The sequence below is a fragment of the Silene latifolia genome, chromosome 2, assembly GCF_048544455.1.
Source record: "Silene latifolia isolate original U9 population chromosome 2, ASM4854445v1, whole genome shotgun sequence".
NCBI lineage: Eukaryota > Viridiplantae > Streptophyta > Magnoliopsida > Caryophyllales > Caryophyllaceae > Silene > Silene latifolia.
In genome coordinates this window covers 166390791-166401550 of record NC_133527.1, presented here as the reverse complement: position 1 = coordinate 166401550, position 10760 = coordinate 166390791, and the positions used below count along the sequence as shown (strand labels likewise).

Here is a 10760-nt window from a genome sequence, read left to right as displayed (position 1 = left end):
TGGCACTAACCGTTTCATGTCTTGGGGGATTACTTTGAAGTGGTAATTGCCCCTTTTATCTTTGTGAGCTTGAAGATGCTAGTTGAGTCAATTGGGTTTCCAACATTTTGGTGTGAGCTAGGATGTTGTTGATGGTGATTTCCTTTGCTTGACTATCTTTTTGCATTTGAGTGAAAAACTCTTGTTGATTCTTTTGCATTTGGAGGACCACTTTTTGAACATCAAAACCTTGGTCATTTTGTTGATTGTATGGAGTTTGATTTTGGTAACCTTGGTTTTGGTTGTAAAAGGGTCTTTGATTTTGGTTTCTCATGGGAGGTGAGGTGTATGTTGGTTGAGGGTTTTGAACATTTTGGCTTTTGTATGAGAGATTTGGATGAAATTTGATGTTTTCATTGTAATAGTTTGAATAAGGGGTACCACTCTTGTATGCTTGGAAAGCATTCACTTGTTCATTTGTTCCCCTACATTCACTTTGGTCATGTCCCAAAGCTCCACAATTCTCACATATCCCACTTAGGATTGATGAAGATGCCGTCATGGCATTAACATGATGCTTTGGTGATTTTGAGGCTTCTTCAAGTCTAGCCATAGCTTTTTCAAACTTCAAATTGATGGTATCAATGTGAGCACTAAGTTGGGCACCCAATTGAGTAATGGAGTCCACTTCATGCTTTCCTCCTCAAGTAGCCTTGCGAGGTCTACTATATTGTGAGTTATGGACTGCTATTTTCTCAATTTTGTTCCAAGTTTGATTGTCATCAACTTCGGTGAACATTCCATTTGATCCCATGTTGAGAATGTTCCTTGAATCTTCATAAAGACCGTTCCAAAATTGTTGTACCAAGAACCACTCGCTAAGTCCATGGTGAGGACATGAGCGACAAATTCCCTTGAATCGCTCCGAAGCTTCATACAAAGATTCTTCATCACTTTGCTTAAAGCCCGTAATTTGAGCTCTTAGCATGTTAGTCTTTTCCGGTGGATAGAACTTTTTGTAGAAAGCTAGAGCCAACTTCTTCCAAGAATCAATTCTGAGAGTAGCCTTATCAAGGCCTTTCAACCATTGTTTTGCGGTGCCAATTAAAGAAAAAGGAAATGAGACCCATCGAATTTGGTCTTGAGTTACACCGGTTTGAGAAATCGCATCACAATAGTCATAAAAAGTCTCCATATGAGAGTGAGGGTCTTCACTAGGCATCCCCCCAAATTGGCTTCTTCGACTAATTGGATAAATGCGGATTTGGCAATAAAATTTCCGGTTAGATGTTGTGGTGTGGGAGTACCATTGGGTAGGTTCTCCTCGGTGGGTACGGAATGTGATGAAAACTTACGCATTGTGGGTTGATTTTGTGTTGGATTTTGTGCTGGGTTCTCCTCACCTTCTCTTGCAAAGGGGTTGATGAACTCAATAGTATTTGGTTGAATATCTACAACCTCACCAATACCTCTCAAAGTTCTCCTAGCAAGTCTTCTATTGGTTGTCAAAGTTCTTTTAATTTTGAGATCAAAGGGTAACAAGTCACCTTGTGATCTTCTAGACATGCAAAATATCAAACAACTCGAAAATAATTAGAACAAACCTTGAGGAGTTTTTACTTCCCCAAGGCAAATAAAGACACAACTAATAACAATATAAGAAAATCTAAATCAAGTTAACACTGTCCCCGGCAACGACGCCATTTTTGGCCGTGTTCCCTCGTGGGGTTTAGTTTTCAGTACTTATCATTAGGAGCACCTAGACCAAAACACAATTTATAACTTCACAAACAACTCTACAATTAGTAAAGAGGCAAGTAAAGGTCGGATCCTAAGGGACGGGAATTGAGATGAGATTTCTATTGCAACTAGTGGTGTCTAAGGGGTGTCACAATTGGGGTTTGAAGTAGAAGATCACTAAACTAAATAGCAATGAAAGTAAACAAGCAAGATGAATTAAAAGGGATGTAAACAATTGATAAAAGGCACTAGGGTGTTATGGAGTCATAGGGGATTCATGGGAATTGATCATACAAACATATTCTCAAGTTATAAGCAAGCAATTATTGTTGTGATGGATCGAGTTGGTTTATATCTTACAATCCTAGGAAAGTTTGGGTCCCGGAGCCGAATCGATTAGATTGTACAACACCTACAAGTCGACTTAATCTTCCCTACTCAACAATATGCATGGTCTAATGAGACTCGAGTTGGTTTATGTTTTACAAGTCTCATTGAAAAGATAGGTGATGGATAAAAAATGCAAGGATTCATAGGCTCACATTTCATCAAACATAACATGTGCATAAGTTGAGATCACAACAAGCAAGCAAATAAACTATGAAAGCATATTAATTTAAGCATGAATCATTACCCATGTTGGTTTCCCCTAATTACCCATTAACCCTAGCTAAAGAAACTACTCACTCATTATCATGTTGAACATGCTAGCAAGGTTGTCAATCATACCAACAAAGTGAAACATGATGAATAAATGAAAGTAATTAAAAAATAATTAAAAAGGGATTAAAAGGATTATACCTACTAATGATTCCAATAATAAAGCAAAGAATAAAAGAAGTACTTGATGCTTGATTGAGAGGTTGTCAATCTCCCAATGACAACCCAAATAATCTTCAATTACCCAAAATAAACGATGAAAAAGAGAGAGATTAAGGAAATAAAACTTGTATTAAAACTTGATTAAATGTTGATTACAAGATTGAAGAGAGATTTGATTGATATTAAATACACTAAAGATTGCTAATAAGAACCTCCTCTTCTAATTAGACTAATGGGGTATTTATAGTGGGGATAAGGTACATGAATTAGGGTTAACTAAGGGCTTAAATGACGATTAAGTCCCTTGTTGAGGAATCGCCGGTCTCTTAGGGAGACTCCGGTCTCTAGGGAGACTCCGGTCTCTAGAAAAAGATGTGCATCCTTCCTTGAAGCTTGTAGAAGACGAAATGGGACTGTCTAGGAATCCGGGCGTCTTTAGCACGGGACGGGCGGATTTGGTAGCTTTTGGACGGGCGTCCAGGGGGTGAAGACGGGCGTCTTCTGGAGCTTTTGCCCGGGCATCTTGTGGAGGAAGACGCACAGGTTGTGGGTGGGGGACGGGCGTCTTCTGGGAAGACGCACGGATTGTCAGACAGTTTCTTTCCTTCTTCTTTTCTTCCTTTTTCTTCATAAAATCCTTGAGGATTTCCTCGCGGATGCAAGGATCTTTTCTCATCATTGCCCATCTATTATAGTATGTACAAAGGCCTTCTAATCTTGTCTCTCCTTGATGCTTGGTCATTGAATTCAATCAATTTAGCCTCATTTTGCCATGAAAATGCAAGGTTTGCACTCATTTCCTACCAAGGACACAAAACCTCAAAGAATATGCAAAACAAAAAACTAAAGACAATAAATGACCCAAATATGCACTAAAAAGCATGGGAACAAGGCTAATTCGGGGACTAAATATGCTCTAATTATGGTCACATCAATAGACCAAATAAATCCCGCATCAACGGGTGGCTTTGGTTCATTCCGATAGCACATAACCGTAACTACCGTAATCTATTCAAACTAGCCACTAAACAAATGCACAGTATAACAGACTATACTAACATGCGTGAACAACATCCTGACTCAACTCATAGGATAGTATAACTGACCATCCTACTTATCATATGAATAAGAGTAACCAAAGATATATGCAACACAAGGACATAACACGTTGAACACAATACAACATATGAAACAAGTATAAGCAATAACCAATGTTATAGTGACTTCAACAATAACTTTAACATTAACCATTCAATGTTATAGTAACCCTAACCATAACATAAACTCTGGGTGCGAGGTTATAGTAACCTCGACTATAACTTCAACATATACGACTTGTAGTTATACTTACCTCAACTATAACTTTGACACGAAACTCAAAGTTATACTAGTTCCAACCATAACCTTGAGCCATAATCTCAGGGTACGTTAGTTCCAGCTATAACCTTAACTCGTACTTCAACGTTATAGTAGCTCCAGCCATAACTAGGGTAACTACCCAAAGTTGTATTAACTTTAGCTATAACTCATGAATCATCATCAAGATTATACTAGCTTTAGCTATAACTTTGGAGAGCACCCTTGGCCGCCTATCATGCCACCACTAGGGTTTATTCGTAAACCCTAATTACGCTCATGACACCCATAATAAACACATAACCAACATAAGATATATAATTAATACATTAAAACATATACAAACATGTGAAAACATAATTAACATGATAATAAACAATCAAACATGTACTAATCATACAAAACATTCATTAAATCATATTAATTACATCAATTGGCATAAACACAATTAAAAGAAAACACCTAGTTACCTCATTAGAAATTAATGAAAACCTCCATAAATAAAACGACCAACAAATCCTTGTATCCAACACGTGTCAGCATCCCAAAAATCGACTATAAAGAATACCCGAATCCAAATCCATAAAAGCACCATAAAAGACCTTTCTTCTTCTTTACCCATTAAAAATAAGAGACCGTATTTTATAATAATATTTTATTATAAAAGTATTTTATTAAATTAATTATTTCGAGATTTAATAATGTATTTTGAATATTTATATTTATCGCCTTCGTTCTCTATTTTATTATTTCACGTTTTGGACTACATTTGATTGGGTTAAAATGTCCATGCACAATTTTATTATTTTAATTTAATAACTACTTTTCTATTATAAGGTCTCCTTGCGTTTTAATATGGTTCAATCCGATTTGTAATCAGATAATCCATTGTATAAATTAATGGACCCAAAGCCCATTAGTTAATCCCTTATAAATAGAAATTAACCTAGCAAGCAACTAGGTCAATTTATTTGTAATCAGATAATCCATTGTATAAGTTAATGTAAACTTGCTGTGCCTCTTCCAAAGGTCGCAGCTTTTGCTGCGCCTTTTCTTCAACAAGGCAGCACTTGAGTAAGGGGTAAACTTGCTATCATGCCGGATTTTCAATTTGTGATAGCTCCTCCGAGACACTTTTGTGTGGCTTAATTGTTATTGTAGCGAAATGCTGCCGAATTTTTGACTCAAACCCGCGACTAGGTTCGAACTCAGACTCGTCTTGACTTAACCTACCATGTGTGTGGCCGGGGTTGGGAAATTCTAGGCCAAAGATGGCTAGAAATGCCGTCTTCAGATGCTTGAAACACTTGAAAAATGCCTGAAAAAGATGCTTAACATTTTTTTTTTGATGAAATGTAAGTTTCCATTAAGCACGAAATAGCTATTACAAGCTACAACATTTTTAAACTGTATACAATTTTAAAAAACTCCTCTCCTCATAAGGGAAAGGAGATTACACGGGTCAATCTTAAGCTACTACACCATCTATCCCATCAGGAGGAAGATTTATCCTTGTAGCAAGATGTAGCCTCATCTCACGCATAATCTGGGCACACAATACTGCAGGTCTCATAAGTACCCCATCAACCCGAGCCCTATTCCTTTGAAGCCAGATGTGATAGTATACTGCCAGCACAGCACACAACAACACCCTTTTCTTCAGCTGCGAACATTGAAAGCCCTCAATCCATTCCATCAGATCAGACTGAGGGAAAACCACCTGACACAGCCTAGCCAATTCATCTATAACATGCCTGCTATATACACAAGACTGAAATAAGTGATCATAACTCTCAGTGTCCTGTCCACATAACAGGCAACTATCATCAGGAACAATATCCAAGGAAAATAATCTTTCTTTAAGCATCAAAGCTCTCCTAGCAATCAGCCAGCAGATAAACTTATGCTTAGGTATACAAACCTGATGCCAAATAATTTTGTGCCATGAAACATGCTAGAATTTCTGTCTCAGCATATCATAGCCACTACCCATAGTATAGCCCTTAGGATCCATGATCCACTGTCCATCCAAGTAACCAGGAGCCAATTGATCTCGAGCTCTACAAACCTGCTTCCAACCCCAGCTGATATCACCACAGGGTTGATAATTAGGCCATAGACCACCTTTTATATACACCTGATTCACCCACTTCACCCATAGTCTATTAAGGCTACAATAGACCCACCAAACAAGCTTCCCAATTGATGCCACATTCCAGAAATAACTGTCCCTAATTCCCAGACCTCCTTCAGATTTAGGAGCACAAACTCTCTCCCAACTAACCATTGGAACTCTAAGATAATCCACATTCCCATCCCATAGGTAATTCCTACAAATGGAATTAATTCTATTGAGCACCTCTTTAGGAATTATGAAAATATTGATCCAATAACTATAAATGGCAGTAAGGACAGAGTTGACTAAACCAGTCTACCAGCATAAGAAAGTTTTTTAGTCCCAAAACTCCTAATTTTTTGAATCAATTTTTCCACCAGCACCTGACAGTCTGCCTTAAGCATTCTCTCACAAGTAATAGGTATCCCCAAGTACTTAAAAGGCAATTTCCCTTCACTGAACCCAGAGACCTGCAAGATATTAGTTTTAACCCAGCTCTGAACTCCATTAAAATAAGCATTAGACTTAGAAGAATTCATTTGGAGACCAGAGGCAGATGAGAATGTGGCAAAAGACCTTAGTAACACCATAATAGAGGTAACCTCCTCTTTGCAAAATAAGAGGAGGTCATCAGCAAACATGAGGTGTGATAAATGGAGTGGACTACACATAGGATGATATTTGAAGGATATGTTTTCAGTAGTGTAAGCCAAAATTCTACTCAAATACTCCATGGCAATGGTGAATAAAAGAGGGGAAAGAGGGTCACCTTGTCTCAACCCTTTTGCCCCATTAAAATGTCCAAAAATCTCACCATTCAGAACCAAAGAGTATAAAGCAGTAGTAACACACTCCATGATTAAATGAATAAATTGCAGTGGAAAATTTAATGCCTTCAACATCTGCTCAAGAAAGCTCCAGCTAACTGAATCATAGGCTTTCTTTAAATCTACTTTCATCATAAATCTAGGGGACACAGACTTCCTATTATAGTATCTAATAATGTCTTGGCAAAAAAGAATATTCTCCACTATGCTTCTCCCCTTAATAAAGCCCCCCTGATTCTCACTGATAATGAAAGGTAGAACAGGAGCAAGTCTATTGTAGAGTATCTTTGAGATGCATTTATAGACTACATTACAACAGGATATGGGTCTAAATTGGGTCATATTTTTAGGAATGTCACACTTAGGAATAAGGGTGATAAGAGTATGATTAAGTTGCCTCAGCATCTTACCAGAGATAAAAAAGTCCTTAACACCTGCTATAACAGCCTCACCCACTATATCCCAAGAATCTCTAAAAAAAAAACTAGAAAAACCATCTGGTCCTGCTGCTTTGTGAGTAGGAATGGAGAACATCACCTGTTTAATCTCCTCTGTAGTAACAGGTGCCAGTAACATAGAAGAATGCTCACTGGACACACCTTACCAAGCTGCACCACATTCTGAGATATAGCAGTTGTAGAAGTAGTAGCACCCAGTAAAGATTTATAAAATTCCAGGAAAGCCCCTTGTATCTCCAGGAAAGCCCCTTGTATCTCCATGGTGTCCTCACAATTCACTCCCTTAACATTTTCAATTCTAACAACATTATTTCTCACCTGCCTGGACTTAATAATGTTGTGAAAATATTTAGAATTCTGGTCACCCTTCTCAACCCAAGTGGCCTTGGATTTTTGCAAAAGAAATTCATGACAAACCCTGTCCAGGAATCTAACACTACTAGCAGTATCAATTTCTTGCTGAATAAGATCAGGATTCTGAGGGTCATTTCTGAGTTTATCTTGAATATAATCCAGAGAAAGTCTAGCTCGAGCTGCATTATTTTCAACATCATTGAAATCATCCTTATTCAACATTTTTAAAGGCCATTTCAAACTCTTCAATTTTTTAACCAAAATGAACATTTTGGTACCCTACCATTCCTTACTCCAATGCTGTTGTACACAAGGCTTAAAAGCAGGAGATTGGCTCCACATATTATAATACTTAAAACTTCTTCTTTTTTTATCAAAAGACTGCTTACTTTGAACAACACTTGGGGTATGGTCAAAAAGTCTAGCATTATAGAAATGAGCATATGCCTGACTATTATCATTCAGCCACTGATGATTGATAAGGACTCTATCCAGTCTACTATACACCCTAGTAGCAGCTTCATATTTATTGCACCAGGTATATAGAGAGTCACTAGCTGGACAGTCTCCCACCTCACACTCATCAATGCAAGCATTAAAATAATCCATTTCCTCAGCTGTACTAGCTCCCCCCAACCTCTCAACAGGAGTCAATACAGTGTTGAAGTCACCACATATGACCCAAGCCCCACTAATTCCAGTTTTTAAACTACACAGTCTATCCCATAAAGGCTTTTTATCCATAACTCCATTAAAAGCATAAACCATAGTTAACCAAAAATGATAATGATTACCTAAATCAGTAACTTCCAAATGGATAAACTGTGCATTATATTCATGGATGTGCACACTAAACATGACAGGATTCCACAAAATCCAAATCTAGCCCCCTTTATGACACTGAGTATTCGTAGTTAAAGACCAAGAAGCACACAAACTATTCCTAATAGAGTTTAGAGACAAAGGCTTAACCTTTGTCTCAAGGAGGCCAAACAACCCTATCTGAGGATGATGGAGAAAATTTTTAATTGATTTTTGTTTAGATAGGCTATTTAACCCCCTGATGTTCCAAAATCCCTAATTATACATTATCCACAAGGAGGGATAATGCACTACCATTCGTACCAATGCCCACTTTAGGAGTCACATTATATAGATTTTCAAGAAAAGAGTGAGTACCAAATTTGACAGAACTAAGACCAACATCAACAATATCCTGACTACTTAACCTGATAAGTTTTCTAGCAGGGGTATTGACCATGTGGTATTTCCCATTCCTACTCCAAGAAACTTGAAATTTATTGGGTATCTTAGTTGGCACATGAGTGGTTAGTACTTCAACAGGAGGGGAGACTTGAGGAGGGACTGTAACAGTAGCAGGTTTAGGTTGCACCTGTTTAGGCACCCACTTCTTTTTCCCACCTTGCTGAGGTACTACCTTTGGAGCCACTAGTCCCTTACTTTTCCTACATTTAGTGGAGTCATGCCCAATCCCTTTACACTGAGTGCAAAGGACACACTGCCATTCAAATTCCACTTTCACATTCACTATTTTATCATCCTCATCCATAAAAAAAATCTTCTCAGGCATAGGCTTTCTAAAAAGGACATCCACCATTACCCGAGCAAACCCAAGACACGTTTTCTCAGTCGTGGCACTATCACACCTAACATAACGACCCAATAAACCAGCAATTCGTGGATGGCACTTACCCCAAAATTTCAGATGGAGATTATGTATCCTTACCCACACAAGTACTTCTTTCACCTCGTCCTTCACCAGGTCCACATCCTCATTCCATGGTCTGACAATGAGAGGCTTATTATCAAATAGAAAATGACCCTGTTGAAGAATGGCTTCCTTGGCAGCACTAGTTTTGAAGCGAACGAGAAAGACACCATTAGGACAGAAGGAGATCTTATTGATTGGAAATTTTGCCCACATACGCTTTAGAAAACCCTCCACTACTTCAACTGGAGGATTAGCGCCCAAGGCAAATCCATAGATTGAATTTTTCCAATAAAGTAGTTCATCCTTAACATCTTCCTCCGTAAATTTAAGAAGATATGCAGGTTCCTCAGGAATACTCCCCAATGGAGACTTCCCTTTCCTTCATTTCTCAATCTTCCATTCAGATTCATCAGAAACAACAACATCCAAATCATAAGGTTGTATCCCAACAATCTCATTAACATTTGCAGACTTCTGTTTATCGCCACTGCTAGGACCTCCGACAACCAGCGTAGGGGTAGGAGGAGACTCCATAATAGTAGGAATCATTATTGAATTAGAGCATAGAGGAGAGAATTGTGTAACATCAGAACAATCAATCACCATTTTTAGGGTTTTTAGGGTTTAAGTTTTAATCGTATTTCTTATGCGTAATTTTTTTTGGTTTTTTCTCTCTCTATCTCTACATCTCTCTCGGGATTTTATATGTTTCTTCTTAAAATAAAATTCTAAAAAAATGCTTTGTATATTTCAATTTGCAGAGGATATCCCTTATACGCCGGGGAGAGACCCCATAGACACTGACATCGACCCTTTTACCACTACGGAAGCGGTCCAGGAGATGGAGGAAGATATAGGGGAGGAGGCCGCGTGGAGGACCAATTTGGGACGAGGCGGCCGTCAGCTCGCAGGAGCGCCTGAGTGGGCTGAGAAATGGGATGGTAGACATCTCATTTGGGCGGCGGAGAGCCACTTGTCGTACAGGATGGCGAGGAGTATGGTAAGCTTTTAGCTCGTCATTTCCTATTCATTTATTTATTTCGTACAAGTTCTATGCTTAAGAAAGCTTTCTTTTGAATTGATGCAGGAGGCTGAGAACATGAGGTCTTTATCGGGTTACACGATGATGATGGACACCTTTGGGATGCTGTCGGAGGAGGAGAAGGCTATCATCGAGAAGGGAGCCTATAGTGCCTTAGTACGAGGCTGGAGGGAGATCAAGGAGAGGAAGATTCGGGCTAACCTCAGCCTGATTCGAGCCTTTCTTGATCGATTCTGGGACACGACCTCGAATTTCCATATGCCTTTTGGAGAGATCGGGGTCACCTTGGAAGACTACGGTATGATCTCAGGTGTGCCGTGTAGAGAAGAGCCAT

The 10760-nt window shown here is 38.6% G+C and overlaps 1 protein-coding gene and 1 non-coding gene across 2 annotated transcripts; one reads left to right on the top strand and one right to left on the bottom strand.

The window, feature by feature from the left end:
- The first annotated feature begins 860 nt into the window (after positions 1 to 860).
- On the top strand, positions 861 to 967 carry LOC141644667 (small nucleolar RNA R71). The gene has a single exon (XR_012544279.1). It is a non-coding gene; the product is annotated as a small nucleolar RNA R71 (small nucleolar RNA).
- A 6964-nt stretch (positions 968 to 7931) lies between these two features.
- LOC141641578 (uncharacterized) lies at positions 7932 to 9990 on the bottom strand. The gene is made up of 3 exons (XM_074450235.1): positions 9857 to 9990; positions 8740 to 9763; positions 7932 to 8474 (listed from the first exon to the last, which is right to left on the bottom strand). Exons 1-3 carry the CDS (start codon positions 9988 to 9990, stop codon positions 7932 to 7934), a joined length of 1701 nt encoding a protein of 566 aa, XP_074306336.1.
- Between the last annotated feature and the right edge of the window lie 770 nt (positions 9991 to 10760).

What these genes read in the sequence shown, in the direction of transcription:
- LOC141641578 (XM_074450235.1), bottom strand. Translation starts at nt 9,990, where the DNA reads ATGGTGATTGATTGTTCTGATGTTACACAATTCTCTCCTCTATGCTCT. An exon ending in AGCAGTGGCGATAAACAGAA is followed by an intron (nt 9,764 to 9,856) that starts GTCTGCAAATGT and finishes TGAGAAATGAAG; the next exon opens with GAAAGGGAAGTCTCCATTGG. An exon ending in TATCCCTCCTTGTGGATAAT is followed by an intron (nt 8,475 to 8,739) that starts GTATAATTAGGG and finishes TATAATGCACAG; the next exon opens with TTTATCCATTTGGAAGTTAC.